General features: G+C 45.2%; 1 protein-coding gene across 1 annotated transcript in view; it reads left to right on the forward strand.

Annotated features, from left to right (window-relative positions):
* ern1 (endoplasmic reticulum to nucleus signaling 1) overlaps positions 1–7,256 on the forward strand; it is a 28,077-nt gene extending 20,821 nt beyond the window's left edge. The window contains exons 13-22 of the mRNA XM_080008765.1: positions 43–310; positions 634–724; positions 1,142–1,331; positions 1,978–2,077; positions 2,213–2,412; positions 3,428–3,575; positions 3,980–4,107; positions 4,900–5,023; positions 5,098–5,165; positions 5,893–7,256. Of these exons, the coding sequence (XP_079864891.1) occupies positions 43–310; positions 634–724; positions 1,142–1,331; positions 1,978–2,077; positions 2,213–2,412; positions 3,428–3,575; positions 3,980–4,107; positions 4,900–5,023; positions 5,098–5,165; positions 5,893–6,435 (1,860 nt within the window). The 3' untranslated portion in view covers positions 6,436–7,256. The remainder of the gene's footprint in view (positions 1–42; positions 311–633; positions 725–1,141; positions 1,332–1,977; positions 2,078–2,212; positions 2,413–3,427; positions 3,576–3,979; positions 4,108–4,899; positions 5,024–5,097; positions 5,166–5,892) is intronic.
* Positions 7,257–24,230: the final 16,974 nt, after the last annotated feature.

Here is a 24,230-nt window from a genome sequence, read left to right on the forward strand (position 1 = left end):
TCTCTCTCTCGCTCTCGCTCTCGCTCTCTCTCTCTCTGGCAGAGCGTGCACAAGCAGCAGCAGCTGCAGCACCAGGAATTCCAGCGGCAGATGGAGGAGAGGCTGGAGCTGCTCCAGCGCCAGCAGCCCTTCTCCCCGCCCACCGACCTGGGCCTGGCTCTGGCCCCTGACAGCGACTACCTGGAGGTGGCCCGGGCCCGCTCCGAGAGCTCGGACCACAGCACCCCCACCGGCACGCCCCGCGCCTCCAACCACTCCAACCTGTCTGTGTCCGAGCTGGGCAGCTCCGCCAACGAGCACGAGGACGGAGGTGAGAGAAAGATAAAAACACTAGAGCTGCAAAAATATTAAGAAGTGTTACAATATCACTCCAGCAATATGGTTTTACAATGCTGTAATACAAGCAAGCAGACTGTGTTTGAATACAACAACATTCCTTAACTCTGTTTATTCTCCAAGAAATATTGTCACCGTGACTAGGGCTGTCACCATTATGAAATTGTCCCAAAATGATGTATGACACTTCTGATCTCTGGAAATCACAAGGAAAATAGGAAAGCATCGGCTGGTCCTTTGAGTATCTTTTAACGGTTCTGATGTGCATCATATTGATTTTCTGTTCATTTTGATCAGATGAGGAAGGCAACACTGTCAGAGTTGGAAACATAACCTTCAACCCCCGCAACGTGTTGGGTCACGGAGCGGAGGGAACCATCGTGTATAAGTAAGTGCATCGTAACCTGGAGTCCTCAGCTCCAGGTCGGCTGGTGTTTAGCACAGGACGTTTATTAACATTGCTAGTTCAGAGATATTCTCAAATGAACATTCCAAAAATAATTGTTTAATTGGTTAAAATGTAGAGAGCCTTTCTATGATTTGGTTGAAATTAATAAAGATTAGCCAATGTATTACTAATATATACTGTATATCTCTTACTGTATCAGAAATAATAGGGGGTCTAAAACTAGTTTTAGTCTGATCTCATACTGTAAATGTCCATAGATCACTGTAATGATTATCATATGTTTTGATATTCATAAGCAGACTTTATTGTTCATATTAATATGCATTATATTCATTAAAGCAATACTACATTCTAGCAGAGCGCCCTCACAGTGTAGTACCATCTGTCCTCCACCAGGGGCCAGTTTGACAACCGTCAGGTGGCGGTGAAGAGGATCCTCCCAGAATGCTTCAGCTTCGCAGACCGCGAGGTGCAGCTGCTGAGGGAGTCTGACGAGCATCCCAACGTGATCCGCTACTTCTGCACCGAGCGCGACCGCCAGTTCCAGTACATCGCCATCGAGCTGTGCGCCGCCTCGCTGCAGGAGGTCAGCACAGCCCCAAACCACTTCCTGTTGATGTGTTTTACGTTGAGCTGCTTTAGTAGGAGTGAACAGTATTTATTTACCTGCTAGTGAAATACAGAGGCGGTGAATGACTTTATGCTTTTATTTAACCAGATTTTCTTCCCAATTTGCCAGGGAGACTTTGCCAATTTCAGATGGAGAACATTTAATAGGGCTGGACCCGACTCACCATTTTGTCATTCAATCAGTTTCAGCTGTTCAATGATACTGGCGGGAACCGACTGATGATTCGACTTGTTGATTTTCAAGGGGCAGCCCTACATTTTAAGCTTTTTTATATATTAATGTATGAAGATCATTTGAAGAATAAGCTGCTTTCGCATTTTATTTTTCTTTATTTTAGAGGTTGACCGCTAAGCAGGTCTCGCAGTTTGAAAATCTGGCCTCCGACACAATGCAATTGGATTGTCCTGCCACGAACAATTCTTAAAACAAAGACAAATCAAACAATACTTAAAATAATTAAAATACTTAAAAACAGGGATGAAAAAAAACAATGGTTTCGTACAACACAGAAGATGTAAATGCTTGAAATTTGGATAGATAGCATCAAGAAACCCTCCCAAGCAGCTCCTTAAAGCCTGTTTTTCTTCCTTTTCTCCACCAGTACGTGGAGAGGAAGGATTTTGAGCGTCATGGTCTGGAGCCGGTGGTCCTCCTTCAGCAGACCATGTCTGGGCTGGCTCACCTGCATTCCCTCAACATAGGTAGGTGTGTGTGTGTGTGTGTGTGTGTGTGTGTGTGTGTGTGTGTGTGTGTGTGTGTGTGTGTGTGTGTGTGTGTGTGTGTGTGTGTGTGTGTGTGTGTGTGTGTGTCCTCAGTTCTTATCTTCCGCCCTCCAGTCCACAGAGACCTGAAGCCCCACAACATCCTGGTGTCCATGCCCAACGCCCACGGACGTGTCCGGGCCATGATCTCCGACTTCGGCCTGTGCAAGAAGCTGGCGGTGGGACGCCACAGCTTCAGCCGCAGGTCGGGGGTCCCGGGCACGGAGGGCTGGATCGCCCCGGAGGTCCTCAGCGAGGACTGCAAGGACAACCCGGTGAGATGGGGAATCTGGGATTTATGTTCACTGGACGGAAAGGAAAATGGCGGAAGAAAGGTTACAACATGTAACTCAAACAATAATAATAACTTTATTTATATTGCACCTTTTAAAACACAGTTTACAAAGTGCTTTGACGGATTAAATAAAATCAGAATGTTCAGATCGTGAAATTAAAAGGCAAAGGAACATTAATAAACAGGAATCAAATTCATTCATTCAATTCATTCAAAGCGGATAAAGAAACAATAAAAATTTAATAAATAAATTCAATTTGATAATAAGAAATAATAAAGAAAAAAATTAGTAAATAAAAAATTGAGCAGATAAAGAAAGGGGACGACATCACATAAAAGCAGATCTATTAAAATGGGTTTTAAAAAGATTGACTGACTCTGCCGCCGTTTCTTGTGTTCGAACCACGGAAGCTGTTAAACCTGCAGCTAAGTGAACGAGCTGCATTGTTCCAAAAGGAAAATGAGGGCGTGGTCAGTAACACCACGGCAACCAGTGACGAATGAAGCCAAGTCTCGCCAACACTAAATTGTCAAAGAGCAATTCATTCATTCATTCAATTCAGCAAAGCATCAACATTGCTGCAGGGAGTGCCGTGAAAACATGTTCAATAGCGTTTGTGGTTTTTTTTTAATATTGAGGTATTGCAACCCTTTTCTCAAAGCGTTCGATTCTTCGTATGTCTCCTTTCAGATTTTGTGTTTCTTGTTGAGCCAAATGTCATAAATACGATGTCCAGTTGGGTTGAGGCAAATGAACTGTCCTGCCAACTTTTTTTTGCGTTCCAATATTGACGGCTTCCCCTGCTGAAGTGAATGTAAGGTGGATAAGAAAATGAAAAAAATAAAATCATAACCATTTCATTGTAATAATTTGTACGGTAGTTAATCAGAAACTAAAACGTCGCGGTAGTGGCGGTCCTGGCGGCGACCGGAGACGCCCCCCCCCCCCGGTGGCAGCTTTGAACCCCCCCCCCCTCTCCCTCTGCCCCGCGCAGACGTGCACCGTGGACGTGTTCTCCGCCGGCTGCGTCTTCTACTACGTGGTGTCCCAGGGCAGCCACCCCTTCGGCAAGTCCCTGCAGAGACAGGCCAACATCCTGCTGGGGGCCTTCAGCCTGGACCTGCTGCAGCCGGACAAGCACGGTGAGGGGCCCCGCCCGGACGGTGCCTTCAAATAATCTGGTCCCGCGGGCGGCGAGGGCGACACATGTTATTGTCGCGGTTACTCAATTTTGCCGCGTTTCATGCCTTTTCAAATAGAATGAACAAATACAAAATACGGCTGTTGACGGCGGGACCAGGGTCATTTGAAGGACGTTTTCCCACGTGGTTTAAAAAATATTAAAAATATTAAAATGTCATCGTGAAAATGGCCAGGGGTAATGGAAGGTGTGACTATCAAACGAGCTAGAACTCTATTTGGCCCTGGCCCATAATTCCAAACCACATCCCTGCAAGTTGATATAACATTGATTTAAATACTTGCATATCTCTCTCTCTCATTCGTTCATTTTCTCTCTCTCGTTCTCTTCCCCCCCCCCCTCCAGACGACATCGTGGCCAGAGACCTCATTGAGCAGATGCTGAGCATGGAGCCGCCCCGGAGGCCGTCGGCCGAGAGCGTCCTCAAGCACCCGTTCTTCTGGAGCCTGGAGAGGGAGCTGCAGTTCTTCCAGGTCAGAGCCCCGACGCCTCGCATTTCAACTCAACTTGCGTATTTCCACGTTTATCTGTTGACTCGCCTCTCTCAGCTGTTGTTGAATGATTCCGGCGTGGGGCGCCCCGGTAGCTCGCCAGGTAGCGTACGCCATATTCAAGGCTCAGTCCTTACCACGGCGGCCCAGGTTTGATTCCGGCACCTGGCCATTCACTGCATGTCATCCTCTCTCTGTCCCCCCCCCCCTTTCTTCCCCCACCACCACTGTCAAATCAAGCATGAAAATGCCCCAAAAAAATCGTAAAAACCAAAAAATTATTATTCCAGCGTAACACAACGTCGTTTCATTGAGTTCACATTTTATTTGTGGATCTCGCTGACAGTTTCCTGTCATGAAAGCCATACAGTATGTCAATGGCCGAAAATAAGAACCATGACAGTGCTGGAGTCATATCCTTATAATAAGAGAACGTCCTGTTTTCAGTAGTTGCATTGTAATTTCACTCCTTATCCGCAGGGTGAGCTCTCTAATCAGTACTAAAAGAAGACGGTACCAGTATCAGCAGCAGTATCAGTATCTCCATCTCTGGATCACATGTGTTTTCCAGCTTCAGAATGGCTTCTTTCCCAGGGGCCTTGTTCCGGCGTCATCTCATCTCCCGTCATCCAAGATAATAAAGCTTACATTTACATTCATTTACATTACATTGTAAATGAATGGTACAATGTAAATGTAAATGTAAATAATAAAGCTGCGCTTACCCTGCGCTGCGACCCGGAGCCGCTCGCTAACAGGGAACTCTGCTTTCAGGACGTGAGCGACCGGATCGAGAAGGAGCCGCTGGACGGAGCCATCGTGAGGCAGCTGGAGCGGGGGGGGCGGGGTGTCGTCCATGGCGACTGGAGGGAGCACATCACTGTGCCGCTGCAGACAGGTGCGTGCGCCCGGCCCGCTGGGGGGGGGGGGGCGTCGGGGACAACCGACTCACGTTGCTCCCTCTCTTTTCAGACCTGCGGAAGTTCCGCTCGTACAAGGGTGGCTCGGTCAGAGATCTGCTCAGGGCGATGAGGAATAAGGTGAGTGAGAGTGTGTGTGTGTGTGTGTGTGTGTGAGTGTGAGTGTGTGTGAGAGTGTGTGTGTGTGTGTGTGTGTGTGTGTGTGTGTGTGTGTGTGTGTGTGTGTGTGTGTGAGTGTGTGAGTGTGTGTGTGAGTGTGAGTGTGTGTGAGAGTGTGCGTGCAGTGAAATGAAATGTCTTTGCAACGCACCCGGAGGTTATGCACAAAAGTAACTAAACCGAACATAATAGCTAACCTAATTCCTACCTAGCAACTAACTGATTACTAAAACATAATGTAGTTAGTGAATACAATAATAAAAATAAAATAAGACTCAAAAAGATAATTCAAAGTGGGGGTACAAAATAGATGTAAAAGGAATAGAGTCATGTATATGGGATTGGGCACATAACTGTTTGTACAAACAGTTATGTGCAGTAAAGTGCACGTAAATAATGTTAGATATGATTCAGTGGCTCTGCTGTCGTCAGGCAGATAACGGTGGAAGTAAGATGCTCACATCTTCTACTGAAGTCAGGCTGATGTTTAACTTAATCGTTTTAGTGGAGGCCCCCTTGAGCCTCTTGGAGGACCCCTGGGGGGTCTGAGCACAGCATGTTGAGAACCCCCGCTCCGATTCACCAAGGAAATTAATTTGTGACTTTTATTAAAAAATTGTCAAAATTGTATTAAGTGTCCAGCGTGCTGTCTGCCCTCAGCTGTTCATTTAACTGACCTCATCCCCAGAAACACCATTACCGGGAGCTGCCCGTCGAGGTCCAGGAGACTCTGGGCTCCATCCCCGACGACTTTGTCTCCTACTTCACCTCCCGCTTCCCCCACCTGCTGAGGCACACCTACCTGGCCATGCGCACCTGCGCGCACGAGCGCCCGTTCCTGCCTTACTACCCCAGTGCCGAGCAGCTGGCACGGACTCAGGCCTCGTGCGCACACCCCGGCCCACACGGGCCGGAGGGGCCGCACGCACACGACTGTCCACCGCACACAGTGGCCCCGCCCACGCCGCCCAGTGAGCCTGCGTTGCCTCAGACGCCGTCCAGCGCGGGACCCACGGAACCCGATTTAAGGTCCACGCGCACCGTGCCGACCGCATCGCCGGAAGAGCCGGTGCCTTCGCCTTCGCCCTCGCCCAGCCGCACAGTCGTCCCCACTGTGTTGGTATCGTCCACGGACACGCCCCTTCGGGGAGCTGAACCCACGGTTTGCTCCGGGGAAACGGATTCCTCGCAGCAGGGAACGGAAACGCCGCCGGATCCTGAACCAGAGTGAACCGGACTAGTACTGGGTGGATTCAGCATTAACAAAAAAATAAAGGGGGGGGTGGAGCTTTGCCTTAATGAGTAGACACCTTCTGGGGCTCTGCTGTTGTGCCCTTGTGCTGGTGAGGACCAGGCCTGCAGTGCCTGGGAGTCACCACTAGGGGGCGCGGAGCAGCAGCACCCCACATCAAGTGCCTCCTACTTGTCAGGTTTACAATGGCTCCCAAACAGAAACGTCCGCAGGTCGCCTTCTGCCTTGAACTGGGAAAAGAGAATTGAGTTTGTTTTTACCACAGCATCTCCAGGAACAGTGTTGTTATTGCCCCCCTCCCTCCATTAAAAAGAAGAACACCTGACTTGTCTTGTGGGGAATTACCGTGTTGTCGTTGGCTGTTTTTATTGTGCAATGTGGCTATCCTCAGTGAACATGTTCACTGCAAAGATGTATATATTTTTCTATTGAGTGATTCAGTTGTGGGATCAAATGATAATCAGTCATGTAAGGCGGCCGTCGTGCCTTTAATCATCACTGTGCTGTGAGGGTACGAGTCTCTGAAGTTGATTAAGCCGAGTACGCTTGTTGTCTATCGATGCTGCTACACTGCGTTTCTTTTGTTAATCAAAACAATTGTGCGGAGGAGGCCTGTATTCCAAAGGGTTTTCAGATTTTTAATTCTGAATTGAGTCGTCAATTTTATCCTTATTTGATTGTCATGTAGTCGCCATCGAGCCCATTAATGGCCTGTCTTTTCAGTAACATGGCTTTTTTTCAGCTTGTCATCTAATTGAGTTAAGTTTAAAAACTCACATTAAATGCATTTTTTTAAAGAATATTAATGATTGTGTTTATTTGATGTCACCTTCTCTCAGTAATGATGTGCTGATAATGACTGATCTCATGATTTTAGGCTTTTGTATGAAGGAATCTGCACAGCATGAAGTTGTTGTTTTTTGTTTGTTTGTTTATTTCTCTTTTTTTAACCTGTGCTGTCAGCATGCCGGACATACAACACAGTGTTTGTTCCATTGCATCTAGGACAGAGTTAGTCTGCAGGTGTCTTTAAACAACTAATCACTTCTCCAAGAGGGGAGAATCATCACGGGTGAGTCAAATAAACATAAAAACAAACATGTACATGGAAAAACATTGACATAGAAACAAACATGTACATGGAAAAACATTGACATAGAAACAAACATGTACATGGAAAAACAAACACCGGACGACATCAGCGCGAGCCATGGCAGCAAGTGAGGGAGAAAAGGAGAAGGATGCAACCAGGAGGGTGCTGGGGTGCGTTCAAAGCAGGTGCTTTGAGAAGATCACAGAGGAGGGGTGTGTGTGTGTGTGTGTGTGTGTGTGTGTGTGTGTGTGTGTGTGTGTGTGTGTGTGTGTGTGTGTGTGTGTGTGTGTGTGTGTGTGTGTGTGTGTGTGTGTACTGGACTTGTCCCAATTAGTTCTGGTGAATGAGGTCTGTATTATATCGTAGCGCCCCCAAGGAGTGGAAAAGGCCCTGAAGCCACCCCTGAGCCTTGGGCGAGCCGGCGGAGTCCCCATGGCCACGCGTAAGAGGGAGGCCCCCCCAACCGGCCAGACGCCCCATCCAGCAACAAGCCCCGAGTGCCCATCAACATAGCTGAGTGCACTCAAGGCTGACATCCGGACACCTGGATGTCTGCCCTGGCTCCCCACAGACAGCCAGATATGGGGGCCCTACACCACCCGCCAGAGAACCCTTGCAGCTGGAACAAAGGCAGACAGCTGCCTCCCAAACTCCAACCCACACTCACGATCGCAAGCACAGGGCACCCAGCAGAGCTCCCTGCAGTCATGCTGGTTCGCAGCATACCAGAAACCACCTGGGGCCTGGCGAAAGCCACCAGGGCCTGAACCAAGCCGGCAGGGGGCCCACTTGGTCACCCCCCTGGCCAACCACACCCCAACACCAACCAACCAGCGTCCCGCCACCCCAGAAAACCCCAGTGCTCAATGTGTGCTGTTGGCAATTGCAGTTAAAGTTGCAGGGCGTTGGGGTGCAAGTCTTCCAAGCAAGTGGAACCCGAATCACCCACACCCCTCCTGCCCCACAGACCATGGTGCAGGCCTTACCTTTGTGCGGGGCGTTGGTGGGTGTGGAGGCCCTGCCGGCCTGCCTGCGGGTTGTCGGTTTGTCGGTGCAGGACCTGGCTTCAGGCCTGTGGTCCATGCTTAGCGTCTGAGAGCCGGGTTCTGCGCCTGTGTCTTGTGCCAGTGCATGCAAGGGTTCAACCACCATCCATTTGCTCTCGGTTATTGGCTGAAGTACTACTTTTTCTTCATATAATAACTTCCCAATGTGCCTCCAGTGCACATTATTCACCTCTCTGAAGACACATCTTCGAAAGCAGTTTCTGTTTTTGTGTTAATGCTCGGTTTTATAGTGTGCCATCCAAAGCAACAGGATTTTCTTTCCCAGTTTGACTATATGATTCTAAAATACAATGGTTACATGGCGATCAATTCTGTCTTCCCAGAATTTTCACCTGAAACAATACTTTCTTTGTGCTCTGTTTTTGCTTACCATCCTATGTTGGCTTGAGGTCAGTGACAGGTCATTTAAAAAAAAGTATGTGTGTATATATAAAAAGTATAGAAATGCGGACTGAACAGCACAAAAGAGATTTGATAATCAGAATGCTAAAACGACAAACAGGTATTTCAGATATGAGAAATATTGAAACGTGGCCACCAGCCACTCGTTTCATGCATCCATTCATGAAGTGTACTGTATCAGAATAGGACAACAGTGTAAATTCATGAAGTTGATGGCAGGGCTGAGTTGCCAAAATACCGCACCAGTTTGTGATTGTGCTGATTGTGTTGCCAGCAGCTGTATCCAATGTTTTCTATGAAGCGTTGAGTTAGTGTAACAATATAAAAACAGATGCAACAGTTCCAGCACCCACAACTGGTGGTTGCTCCAATTTTTTTGGCTTTAGCTGTCTGAACTAATCAAAATGGCTCTTGGACTCCTTTTTGGGTATGTTATGAGGGTTCCCCCCCGGTGGTTTTTCCAGCTGCTCTAGAACTATTTTAATTTTAAATATTTTCTTTCAGGATTTCCTGGATTTATTTGTTAGGTGGTAGTGTGGCATTACCAACAAAAAAAGGTATTAAGATGTGAGGCTGCATATATGTGTAGCTTCACCTTATCTGAGTTGTATCTTTCATTACCCTATGGCTTATGACAACTCCTCTTCCTAACCAGGTTTTGGTGGTGCCTCAGGTGGCCAAGGTAGTCAACCAAGCACAGGGTATTCTTCTCTGAACACTCCTTCTGGCTCATGGTCTGGATTCTCCAGCTCTTCATCTGGCTGGGGGGCTCATCCTGAGCTTTCTGCTGTAGGAAGCTCTGGCTCCTATGTAGGGTCTGGAGGCTTTGACTCTGGTGCTCAGTCTGCCTTTGCCAAGCCAGGACGCTTCCAGCCAGGTCAGTGGGTGGCTCTGCCTGGCCCCCAACCAATTGGGGTGGAACAGAGGGAGATTGAACCCGACTTCCCACCACCTCCGTCCACCTACATTATCCAGTCCAGCAACGGCTACCAGCGAGGCAGGTTTCATCTCTCAGAAAGCAGCTACTCCCAGGACCTTCTTGAGCCCTCCAATGATGGCGTCAAGGGTGTTCAAGCACCTGAGCCACGACAAGTTTCAGGCACTGGAACCAAGGGTGTCTAGACCCCTCTGAGGTAATTAACTTTTTCCTGTCATTCTACCTCTTGAATGACAATATTGTATCTGAAATTCACATGCTGATATCTGACCCTTCTGCTCTCTTCCAGGATGACTGTTTTGCAAATGTGTTGAATAAAGTTTCTCCACAAATCCTCTCACTTCTAGTGTTGGTGATGTTTCCAACTTAAACCTGTGGCAGGAAGGGTAACATGCCTGGTTCACTGAACTGTCATTGCTCAAAGACTTATTCCTGTTACAGAACTTTCCCTGAATCCTGCATGTCAATGTATGTTAACTATTCTTCACTGAGCAAATCCAGAATGAGAGCCAGACACTTCAATCTCAACTTTCAGTCATCAAAATACACAATTCCTCATGCAAGGAACAATAGTGACTTCAATGACGCCAAGTAAAATTTCCTGGCAATCAATTGAAACACTTATTACAGCCCTTGCTGTTCCACAGGGAAGGCCAAGACATCAAAATATTCAGTCTTAGAATTTGTCACTGTTCTCAACTCTCCACACAAGACCGAACTTGAAAGCTGTTCTATACCCAAAAATAAATCAGCTGCCTACCTAATGGAATTTGATTAACACTTCTGGCCACTTATACCCCCCCAGTCAGCGGAATGCTTAGAGATTAAGTCAACGTCCATGACTAGTGCTTTCATTTGGGTTTTGCTCAAAGCCAAAAAGGACCCAACCCTCACCTCCACTTATAGGCATAATTCATTGTGATTTGTTAAAACTAACCAGAATTGAGAATTCACCCAGACCAAATAGGATTTAAGGGCACTCATCCAGAAATATGCAGTTTATAAAGTGATAAGCATCTCAAAGGAACAACTTAATGTATTCCTTTAGATGCTGAAAAAACATTTGACAGAGTTAATGACATCTATTTTCCACCCTCAAAAAATTTGGCTTTGGGGAGTTAATCATCCAATGGATCGAAATCCTCTACAACTCACAATCTGCTTCCATAATCACACATGGTTACACTTCACAGCGTTTAACTCTACAGCACAAGACAAGGATGTCTGCTCTCCCCTTTACTATTCGCCATCTTTATCGAACCCCTCACGGCAGTCATCCGTCAAAACTATCATTGGCATGCAAACAGGAAACTGTTCAAAAAATCTGTGTTTTGGGGATGGTAGCTCAGGCGGTAGAGTTGATCTAAAGGTTTCTGGTTCGATCCCAGGCTCCTCCTGCTAGCATGCTGTAGTGTCCTTGAGCAAGACACTTAACCCCTAATTGCTCCTGATGGCTGCGTCCGTCGGTGATTGAACAATTGTAAGTCGCTTTGGATAAAAGCGTCTGCTAAATGTAATGTAATGTGCAGACTGTTATATTTAGGGAACCCAATATCAGCCTTACTGGAAACGTTCAATCTTATAACTTATTACTTAGCTATCTCAGACTATTCAATAAACTGGACCAAAACCATGGTCTTACCACTCAGTGGGGAGGACTGGAAAGCAGTATCCCAGAAACTTCCCTTAACGATCACAATGGGCAACATTAGATAACTTGTTATTGATATCTCCACCAATCTGTCAGATTTGTTTACCCTTAACTTTGCTCCATTGCTCAAATCCGTGGAAGAAGACCTCACTTGTTGGAACAACCTACCCATCTCACTAATTGGTGGGATAGCAGCAGTGAAAATAAATATACTACCAAAATTGTACTATATATTTTTAATGACCCCAGTTCAACCAACAGTAAACTTGTTTAATACTCGAGACTCTATAATCAATAAATTCAATTCGAAACACAAAAAAACAAGAATTAAACTAGCAACACTACAGACAAAGACTGTGGAGGCCTAGCAGCCCTAAACTTCTGCTACTACTAGCTAGCGAACCATCTTTAATTTATAATTAAATATTTACAACCAGAGCAACAACAGAGCCATAGATGGTGAGACATTGAACAAACAGAATTTCAGGTTTTATTGATTTCTGATTTCCCATTTCTCATTGAATCTATCAAGAAACATAATTCCTTTAAAAACCCATTCATTGCAATGACTCTGTCAGCCTAGTGGAGATTCAATAAATGCCGTGGTTACACTCCATCTCCAAACAAATTCACTCCAATCTGGCACAGTCCAGATTTTCCAGATAAAAACAAACCAATAATCTTCATGTCTTGGGAAAGATAAGGAATTACTCATCTGGAACGCATTTTTCAAACAATTTTCCTATATCTTTCCCAACCTTATTACAAAGGTATGATAATGTGTTCACAGTTTCCTGCAATTCCTTCAGCCGCAGCAGTCACTTAAAGTGACTAAGTATGGAAGGGTCTTGGAAGTACCCAAGCTTGAAACCCTAGTGCTCAATGTGTGAAATTGTTGTTAAAATTGCAGGGCGTGCTGGTTTGAGTCCTCCAAGCAAGTCGAACCCGAATCACTCGCACCCCTCCGGCCACTCAGACCATGTTGCGGGCCTCATCTTTGCACGGGCGTTGGTGGGCGTGGAGGCCCTGCCAGCTCGCCAGTGGGGCGGGTTGTCGGTCTGTCAGCGTGGGACCTGGGTTCTGGCCTATGGTCCGTGCCCGGCATCCGCGGCCCGGGTTCTGCTCCTGCGGCTGCGTCTTGTGCCTGCGCATGCCAGGGTTCAGCCACTGTCCTTTTGCTCTCAGTTATTGACTAAAGTATTACTTCTACATATAATTACGCCCCAAGGCGAGGTGGTGCCACAGTGCTCATTATTCACCTGTCTGAAGACACATCTTCGAAAACAGTTAAGCTGTTTTTGTATTTGTGCTCAATTTTATAATGAGCAATCAAAAGCAACAGGATTCAATTTTTACAGCTTGACTTTATAATTCTAAAATACAATGGTAACTTATTTTTCTTTTGGCTGCTTCATTAGGGGTCGCCACAGCGGATCATCTGCCTCCAATACCTTCTGTCAAATACAATGGTTACTTAGGTATCAATTCTGTCTTCCCAGAATTTTCACCTGAAACAATACTTTCTTTGTGCTCTGTTTTTGCTTACCATCCTATGTTGGCTTGAGGTGAGTGACAGGTCATTTTTAAAAAAGTATGTGTGTATATATAAAAAGTATAGAAATGCGGACTGAACAGCACAAAAGAGATTTGACAATCAGAATGCTAAAATGAGGTATGACAGATATGAGAAATATTGAAACATGACCACCAGCCACTCATTTCACCCGTTCCATTCATGTAGTGTACTGTATCAAAATAAGACAAGAGTGTAAATTCATGAAGTTGACGGCAGGGCTGAGTTGCATAAATACCGCACCAGTTTGTGATTGTGCTGATTGTGTTGCGAGCAGCTGTATCCAATGTTTTCTATTAAGCTTTGAGTTGGTGTGATAATATAAAAACAGATGGCAAAGGTTCCAACACTGAGAACTGGCTGTTGCTTCTGCTATCACACTGGGACTGCTGCAGTTTATTTGGCTTTAGCCTAACTAATCAAGATGGTGCTTGGACTCCTTTTTGGGTATGTTATGAGGTTGCCCCCCTGGTGATTTTCTGGCTTCTGAAAATGCTTTCAATTTTTAATGGTTGTAAATATTTTCTTTCAGGATTTCCTGGATTTGTTTGTTAGGTAGTATGGCGTTCCCAACAAATAAAGGTATTAAGATGTGAGGCTACATATAAATGTAGTTTCACCTTATCTGAGTTGTATCTTTCATTACCCAGTGGCTTATGACAACTCCCCTTCCTAACCAGGTTCTGGTGGTGCCTCAGGTGGCCAAGGCAGTCAACCAAGCACAGAGTTCTCTTCTCTCAACTTTCCTTCAGGAGCATGGTCTGGATTCTCCAGCTCTTCATCTGGCTGGGGGGCTCATCCTGAGCTTTCTTCTGTAGGAAGCTCTGGCTCCTATGTAGGGTCTGGAGGCTTTGACTCTGGTGCTCAGTCTGCCTTTGCCAAGCCAGGACGCTTCCAGCCAGGTCAGTGGGTGGCTCTGCCCGGCCCCCAACCAATTGGGGTGGAACAGAGGGAGATTGAACCCGACTTCCCACCACCTCCATCCACCTACATTATCCAGTCCAGCAACGGCTACCAGCGAGGCAGGTTTCATCTCTCGGAAAGCAGCTACTCCCAGGACCTTCTTGAGCCCTCCAATGATGGCGTCAAGGGTGTTCAAGCACCTGAGCCACGACAACAAGTTTCAAGCACTGGAACCAAAGGTGTCTAGACTCCTTTGAGGTAATATATTAACTGTTTCCCCTATCACTCTTGACTGAAATTCCCATGCTGATATCTGACCCTTCTGCTTTTTTCCAGGATGACTGAGTCTCAAATGTGTTGAATAAAGAGTTTCTCCATAAATCCTTTAGTTTCTAGTATTTGCCAGCTTGAATCTGTGGTAGTAAAAGCATTATTCATGATTACAATGTAACATCCCCAGTTTACTGAAATGTCCATTGCTCACGGGAGAATTCCCGTTACAGAACTTGGTTCTGTGGCTGCACTGGGGACTGGCTTAGACAGTCGGCTGTCACGTGTCCGGTTATTCAGAGCTCATGGCTATGAATAACAAGTGACTTCTACATAACTACTTGGCAACTGGTTTAAACAATGTTTGGTAGGGTCCCTTGTGAGTCAAATGTTCTGCTGGTAAAATGCTAGATGCCCTTTATGTAGTTCTTTGACATTAGTGTTCAGTTATGCTGAACATTCTTATGAGGTGGGTAAGTAACCTGGCGATGTAGCTTGTTCCAGGCCTTTGACTAAATTAAGGTGCAGCCAGAACAGTTGTAATTTCTGGGGAAAAACTGACCCTTTCCCTGACTGCTGTATATGAATGCCAACTACTCTTCATGAGATCTAGAATACACAATTCTGCAAGGAACAATATCAGGTACATTTCCTGCCACTCAATTGACAAACACCTACTGCCATCAGAGTTTCAGTGTAGGATAACACAAACCAAAATTCACACCTCTCAACCTCCCTAAACTGTCCACAGAAAGCTACCACATTAGCTTAACTCTCAAACTCAGGCAAGCTCTGCCCAAAAACAGATCACCTGGATCAGATGGCTACCCAGTGGAATGCTATAAACACCTCTGGCCACTTATCCTCCATCAGAATGGTTAAAGCGTCAACCTCCATGCCTTTGCACATGAATATTGTCCTCCAGTTTTGCTCAAACACAAGGCCCCAGCCCTCACTTTCAGTTGTAGACCCATAAGCTTAAGTGTGATTTAAAGATTAAAACACTAACCAACAGAATGGAAAAAGTAATTCCATTCATAATTCACCCAGACCCAACAGGATTTGTCAAGGGCAGACACTCATCCCGCAATATGTACAGTTTTATTCAGTCTGATCAGCATATCTCAAAGGAACAACTTAAATACTATTGCCTCTTTAGAGGCAAAAAAGCATTTGACAGTTAATTGGTCATAACTCTTTTCCACCCTCAAATTTGGCTTCGGAAAGACTCAATGGATCAGAATCATATACAACTCACCATCTGCTGTCATCACCAATGGCTACACTTCAGTTTTTTAACTCTACATGCCACAAGACAAGGATGTCTGCTCTCCCTTTAACTTCCATCTTTATTGAACCCCTCACAGTGGCCATTTGTCAAAATTCTGTTCACAAAATCAGTTTGTATGCAGACAATATTATGTTGAACTTACAGAACCCAATATCATCCCTTCCGGAAGTGTTCAATCTTATCTCAATTCTTAGCTATCTCAGACTTTTCAATAGACTGGACCAAAAACACCGTCTTACCACTCAGTGGGGGGACTGGAGTGCTGTAATCCAGAAACTTCTCTTAACGATCACGAGGGGCAACATTAGATAACTCGATATTGATATCTCTGCCAATCTGTCAGATTTGTTTACCCTTAACTTTACTCCATTGCTCAAATCCATTGAAGAGGACCTAATTAGATGAAATAACCTACCCATTTCACTAATTAGGATAGCAGCAGTGAAAATTAATATACTACCAAAAATATACTAAATATTTTCAGTGACTCCAGTCCAACCAACAGTGCATTGGTTTAATACTCTAGACTCAATAATCAATACATTTTATTGGAAAGAAAATAAATCGAGAATTAAACTAGCAACAATACAGAAAAACAAAGACTGTGGAGGCCTGGCAGCCCCAAACTTCAAATACTACTATTTAGCGAACTATATTCAATTTATAACTAAATGGTTACAACCAGAGCAACAATTGGGCCATGGATGGCGTTATCAATATCTGATCTCCTATTTCTTACTGAATCAATGAGGAAGCATAATTGCTTTAAAAACCCATTCATCGCAATGGCTCTGTCAGCCTCATGGAGATTTCTCAAACTCAGTGGTCAAACTCTATCTCAAAACAAATTCAACCTAATCTGGCACAACCTGAAATTTTCTGATTAAAAACAGATCAATAATCTGTTCTTGGAAAAGTTTAGGAATTACTCATCCTGAACACATTTTTGAAAACACATCCTTCCCAACCTTTACCCAAAGGTATAATATCAGTGGCCATAGCTTCCTTCAATTCCTTCAAGCTTATTTGCAACAATACCTTTTCTATGACCCGCTATTCCAAAATGCAACTCATCCAACACCCACCTATCCAAACAATCTGGACCAACATCACCAAGAAGCTATCAACCCTTCTTGGTCACAGCATTCCAGTCTCCCCGTCTGTATGTCTCCTCGGTGACCTCTCCTCAGTTGAGCCACCACGTAAACACCACCAACCCATTTTGATCTCCTTAACAATTGCCAAGAAAATAATATTACTCAATTGGAAAAACAGAGATAATGTCACCACATCCCTATGGTTACATTTATTAATAGAATACATCTCAATGGAAAAAACTATTGGCAATATCCAAAAGCAAGGTTGATTCATTTAATGAAATATGGGCTACTTTTATCACTGACATAACTCCAACCATTAATACTTGAGTCTTCCTAAGTTGTTGCAATGTCGTGGTGTTTTCCTGCGGCTGCGGGGCTCGGGGTGGCACTGGGGCCCTTTCTGCTGCTTGGAGGTACCACAACATAGTATATACCAGTACCAATTGGGATCAGTCGTATACACTCACTGCTGGACACACACACACACACACACACACACACACACACACACAGGCGGTCTCACAGACGTGCTCACGGGCACCTGCTTTGAACGCACCCCAGCACCCTCCTGGTTGCATCCCTCTCCTTTTCTCTTAAATTACTGCCATAACTAGGACAGGAAGAGGTCACGTGTCCAATTGCTGTTCCAGTTTCGCTGGACCTAATTAACTCTGTTTTTTCGATTCATGTTGTCGTCCAATGTTTGTGTTTTTCTGTGTTCATGTTGCTGTTTGTTTCCGTGTTTGTGCTTTCCTATGTACATGTTGTTTGGTTCTATCTTAATTTGTCTCACCCGTGGTGACTCTCCCCCTCTTGGAGTAGTGATGAGTTGTTTATAGACCCAAACATGGAAAAATTGTTCACCAAATAGGATAATTGGTGGCTGTTCTGTACAACAAAAAACTGTGCTCTTGTCATCCTACAGGTCATCCACAGGACAGAGTTATTACAGCAGTTCTTGATGATTTAAGACTTAATAAAGAGTTGCATTACAGGTTGAGAACTTGAACTCCACTTGCAGACTAACTGTCATAGATGCAATAGCATAAAAATACAGATGTTCAACAGGATTAGTGTTACTTTATAGAGTGACAATCCTGATTAGGTGTGCTACAGCGAGTAAACTGGATATATACCTGACATGCTTATGTAGATTGTTCCAAGTCTTTCAGTTTATAAAAAAACCCTATATGAAGGTGCAGCCTGTGTATGAAGACTGCGATGTATAACAAATAGGAAACCCTGCCGTTTTCGTTCCTGACAAATGGAACCTTTGCCTGAATCCTGCAGACCACACACAATGCCAACATTTTTCCTCAATATTGTGAAAGTTTCATAAAGTTAGATGTAATGTATTTGCTTTACTTTCCTACTTGTCACCTACATTTAAACAGCAACTGTGAAATCCCTGAAATAAAAATGTGACTAGATGTAGAACAATTTTAGAATGTATTTTCTTCAGGATACAGGTTTACCCAAATTAATACGTCAGAAAAAGATGGTGATTTTACTACAGGGTTCTGCCTCCTGGTCAATGACACTGATACTGGAATCACCATGTCAAAATATAACTGAGCTACTCAATACAAGAAAGGTAGTGCAGGAAGAACACTGAAGACCTACTCATCACTGTCAAGCAGTGTTCCGTGGGAAAGAACTTGGGTAAGAAACTAGCGCATCACTTTGATCTGTATTCTCTGCATGAAAAGTGCTATACAAATAAAGTTTATCATTATTTGATACCCAGCGACCACAAGGTCTAGGTAGAACTGAATGTAACATCTAACATGACACTTTAATTGGTTTGAATGGCTGCAAACGACTGTCGGCTCAGTGAAGTGGTGGGCTGTCATCAGCGAAGCCCTTTAATTTGTTCTTTAACAGTATTAAATTATAAACTGGATATATGCCTCATGTAGAGACTAAAAATGATGGTGCAGCCAAATGCATATTGTCTGCGATGTACAATACTGTATATGAATCAGAAACCTTTGTTCCTGACAAAGTTGACTTTTGCATGTCACACAGAATGACTGCCAACTATTCTTTCCTAAATCTTGTGTTTCACAAGCTTGCATTAAGTAAAATCTATACTGCCTTAACTTCACATTCCAAATAATTGCCTGTATTTAAACACTGCAAACTTGACAAATTTTTAGTTATTTCATCAGGATAAAACTACCCAAATTAAATGAGGAAATGATTGCTTTTTACTGCAAGATTTTTTCTGCCTCCTGGACAAAATATAATTGAGCTCAATACTAGAAAGGTAGTTTGTCCTAAACTCATTATGCTGCTTTATGGCTCATTATGTTCTCTTGCTAGAACCAATGATGGATGGAGTATGAATGACTATTTCAGAAATCTTGCACTGTTCACATCCCCAGTTGTGAACATGTATAACATCTCCCTGTATGTCCACAAGACTAGGAACATTTGTACAAAATAAACCGAAAATTCCATTTATACTGTGTCCTTGTTTTGTGTGTGTTAATGTTAGATGTGAAGCTAGTTATCTCGGGAATATTAAAGTGGAGGCAGGCATAGGTTTAGATTAAGCCTGTACTGATGGTGGGTATTTTCTTGGACACTTGGGCAAAGAAACACAATACCTGAAATGTGATGTCTAGTGAAAACCAACAGTCTCATATCTGGCGTGGCAACGGTAACCCCAAGCAAATGTCAATAAGGGATCGTGACTACATCCCCTGAACTCAAATGAGTGACCATCGTTTGACCTGCAGCTGTTGGAGGCTGAGCTGTAATGCTTCATGTTCTGATTCCAGTCAAATGTGCAAAATCTGACTCATTGTCTACTTTGACTGATCTAGTCATTCCTAATCAAACAAAGGACCAAAAAAAAATTTTGTGGGAACATTGGAGCCAAAATTGGAGCATCATAGCAGTGACTGCAAAATGCATCAGAGCACCCAGGCTGTTGGAAATAAGACATTGATCCAATTTAAATTTATTGCAGTTTAGAAACAAAATTAAACAGTTTTCATAATTTTCCTGCTCCACTGATAATGTGGCATTAGTCATTGGTCAGGCAGAATTACACACCTGTTGATAATTTGGTGCTGATCGCAACTAGCTGTTGGTAATGGTGTGTAGCTATGGCTGAGGAATCAGAACAGCAGTATAAAAGCAGAGAGCAGGGTGTGGTTGAATAAGCAAGTGTTACAGACGGGAGTCTGATTGAACCACTAGTGTCAAGCCAGAACCTTTGTGGGGAGAGCAAGAACTTGGGTGCTGCTTCTGAGCTCATAGCTATGTCTCTTGGACTCTTTCTAAGGTCTGCTGAACTAATGTAGTCCTGAGTATGCTTATTCCTATGCAGTGTTAAATATGATGTAACTTAAATGTATTGGGGTTTTTTTTTTTTTGCAGGATTTCTTGGATGTTTGTTTTACTGATGGATAGTGGTGTTTCTTCAGTGGCAATAAGTAACTAATGACACTAGAAATATTCCTGTATTTGATATGCAGAAAATGACTTTGTAACTAGAAATTATTTTCACAGAGCATGGACATCGCCAAAAAATAGATACCTTCAACATTGGGGATGACGACAATGATGGACTGCTTGGATCTTCTCAGAATGAAGTGCTTGGTTCATACGGCCAAGCAGCTGGATCTGCACACACAAACTCCAGGGTTTCCTCTACTCTAGTGCAGCCTGACTGGCTCCCAAGTAGTCAAGCTGGAAATCACAAACCCAGTAAAAAAATTGCCCAGCCTGAGGAGCCCATCACGTTCCCTCGCCGCTCCAATTCCTTGTTGCGTAACATGGCTCAGTCAGGTGCTGGGAAGCCACAGTCTGCTTCCAACAGCAGAGTTTCTAGCTATATTGGTGCCCCCTCAAGCACTGGCAGCTCTGGTTTAGCAGCTCTCACTAGATATTCTAACCCCAACCCAGCTTCTATCCCTCTGCCCTCAAGGTCTCTGAGCTCTCATTCTTGGCCTACTGATGCAGTCTCCAGTGCTGGTCAAAACCGTGATGTGAATCTTGGTTCCGCCAACCAGAATGCAGTTTCCTCAAGCAATGCGCCTCGCCTAGTGTTTGAGGAGGTAATCCCAGACCCTGCCAGTTACAACAGTGGTGGACTTGCTTACCAAGATGGTGGTGCCTCCAATTATTTGCAGTCTGGCCAAGGCAGTCAGCTAAGCCCAGGGTTCTCTCCTCCCAGCCTTCCCTCCAGAGCATGGTCTGGCTTCTCCAGCTCTTCATCTGGCTGGGGGGCTCAACCTGAGGTGTCTGCTGTTGGTGTAGGAAGCTCTGGCTCCTATGTAGGGGGTGGAGGCTTTGACTCTGGTGCTCAGTCTGCCTTTGCCCAGCCAGGACGCTTCCAGCCAGGTCAGTGGGTGGCTCTGCCCGGCCCCCAGCCAATTGGTGTCGAACAGAGAGAGATTGCCCCTGACTTCCCACCGCCTCCATCCACCTACATTATCCAGTCCAGCAATGGCTACCAGCGAGGCAGGTTTCATTTCTCAGAAAGCAGCTACTCCCAGGACCTTCCTGAGCCCTCCAATGGCGGCATCAAGGGTGTTCAAGCACCTGCACGACGACCTGTTTCAAGCACTGGATCCAAGGGTGTCAAGAGTCCTTAGAGGTATCTAATGTTTTTCCTCTGACACTCTACCTCTGGACTGAAATCCCTTCACATGCTGAGTTGTGACTTCTGCTCTCTTCCAGGATGACTGCTTCTCAAATGTGTTTGAATAAAGAGTTTCCCCACAAATCCTGGAGTTTCTAGTGTTGTTGCTGTCTGCCTCTGCCAGTGGCAGTGAAGGCTTTATTTATGACTAGACTAAACATGCACAGTTGCCTGGCAATGCTGTTAGTAATTGCTTTACTGCATCGACGTTTGGCTTTACAACCTGTAGGCTATATGCCACAATCTAGTCACTGGGGTGCACAAGCCAGTGTTATCAGTGACGGTCCTAAGCCTGGATGACTAAAGAGTGCCAGGAAGGGCATCCGGCGTAAACCATGCCAACTCAAACATGCACCCAACAAATCTAATTTCCATACCGGCCTTGTCGAGGCCCAGGTTAACAACCGCCATTAGCCAACACTGCTGTTGGGCGGGGCATGTCTGGAGAGGGTGAGAGTTGGCAAGAAGGAAGGTAGCTGTACAATGTGGAAGGGGAGTAAGGACAAATGGGGTAGGGATAGTCTTGACGGCAGAGTGTCAGACAGAGCATGAAGCTGGAAATTGATGGTGATAAGGAATGGTCTGCATATGCTCCCCGCGTTGGGTGTGAGATGGAAGAGAAATTCTTTAGGGTGTAGTGGTGGTGAGCGTCCCCCAAGAGTGGTCAATGGCCATGTTGGCAAAGGGATCAGATGTAGGTATGGTGTCAAGGAGAAGAATGTGGAAGGACAGATAGTGGTGGATTTCACCAAAAGAATGGAATTGGCTGTTGTGAATACATCAAGAGGGAGGAACACAGGGTGACATACAAGAGTGGAGGAAGGTGCACGCAGGTGCAATCTGAAAGAGATTAGTGACTGCAAAATGGTGGTAGGGGAGTGTTGCTAGGCGGCATGGGATGGTCTGCAGGACGACTTAACGCCAGGAAGAGAGTGAAAGAAGAGCCAAGGATAAAATGGAAGTTGAAAAAGGAGTGTTGCATGCAATTTAGGGAAAAGGTAAGGCAGGCAATAGGTGGGAATGAACAGTTACCAGATGACTAGGAAACAACTGCAGAAGTGGTGAGCGAGACGGCCAAGAAGGTACTGGGTGTATCATGTGGAATGAGGAAGTACAGGAGAGCTTAGAGCAGAACGGGTAGGCGAAGAAGAAATGGGATAGCCAGAGAGATGAAAGTAGACAGGAGTACAAGCTGATGTGGCGCAAGTCAAGGAGACAAGTGGCAAAGGAAAAGGCATGCGACGAGTTGTATGAGAAGTAAGGAAGGAGAAAAGGACTTGTACCGCTTTGCAAGACAAAGGGACCAAGCTGGGAAGGATGTACAGCAGGTTTGGGTGATGAAGGATAATGATGGGAATGTGCAAACTAGTGAGGAGAGTGTGTTGAGAAGCAAGTCTCCAGCTCTTCATCTGGCTGGGAGGCTCATCCTGAGGTGTCTCCTGTGGGTGTAGGAAGCTCTGGCTCCTATGGAGGCTTTGACTCTCGTGCTCAGTCTGCCTTTGCCCAGCCAGGTCACTTCCAGACAGGTCGTCTGGTGGCTCTGCCCGATGGCCGGCCAAATTTGAAGCTTTCTGCTGTCGGAAGCGCTGGCTCCTGTGTAGGGTCTGGAGGCTTTGACTGTGGTGCTCAGTCTGTCTTTGCCCAGCCAGGACGCTTCCAGCCAGGTCAGTGGGTGGCTCTGCCTGGCCCCCAGCCAATTGGGGTGGAACAGAGAGGGAAAGAACCCGACCTCACACCACCTCCATCCACCCACATTATGCAGTCCAGCAACAGCTACCAGCAGGGCAAGTTTCATCTCTCAGAAAGCAGCTACTCCCAGGACTTTTCTGAACCCTTCGATGATGGCTTCAAGGGTGTTCAAGCACCTGCACAATGGAAACCTGTTTCAGGACCTGGATCCAAGGGTGTTAAGACTCCTTAAAGGTATCTAATGTTTTTCCTATGACACTCTACCGCTGGACTGAAATCACTTCACATGCTGATTTGTGACTCTTCTGCCCTCTTCCAGGATGACTGCTTCTCAAATGTGTTGAATAAAGAATTTATCCACAAATCATTGGATTTATAGTGTTGGTGATGTCTATAACTGCGATTTTTGAGGCAGCTTGCTTCACAGCTGTGTGTATAACCCTGGCTCTAAATGTATAAAAAAAAATTGAATGGCCCCTGGTCATTACATCCATCACTCTGGCAATGCATTAAAGCACTTAAATATATTTATCTACAAAGCAAGTGTTTTGGGTCCTGTGTCATTCAATCAGTAGGTCTACCTTGCACAAGCGTACAGGTTACAGGGGTTGTCTTTTGGGCATCTAGTCAGGGCCGGTACTTCCTATAGGCGTGGAGAGGGAGCGATAGGGGTGGAATTGAAGCCCATGAGCTCTGCTGTGTCCTGCCCCCCAAAAGCATAAGTTTTAACTGAATGGGGGTAGGCACACTGTGTAACAACCCCCCCCCCCCACTTTGGCTGGCTCCCCTTGGGCTAAGCCCCTGATGTTTCTGAATCTAACTTCCAAACCGCTTTGAATGACAGTTTGGGTGGCTGTAGTGGATGAAATCCCAGATGTTCTTTAACATTGTCACTTTTTATAGAGCAACAATTCTGATTAGGTGTGCTACAGTAAGTAAACTGCATATACCCAACATGCATCATTTGTAGATTGTTACAAGTCCTTGACAGTTTAGAAAAACACTAAATGAAGGTGCAGCCAAAGTGTATAAAGTCTGCAATGTACAACAATCAGAACCCTTGATTTCATTCCTGCCGAAGTGAAACTTCGTCTGAATCCTGCATGTCACACAAGATGAATGCCAACATTTCTTCCCTCAA

Source organism: Zeus faber, assembly GCF_960531495.2.
Source record: "Zeus faber genome assembly, chromosome: 11".
Lineage (NCBI taxonomy): Eukaryota > Metazoa > Chordata > Actinopteri > Zeiformes > Zeidae > Zeus > Zeus faber.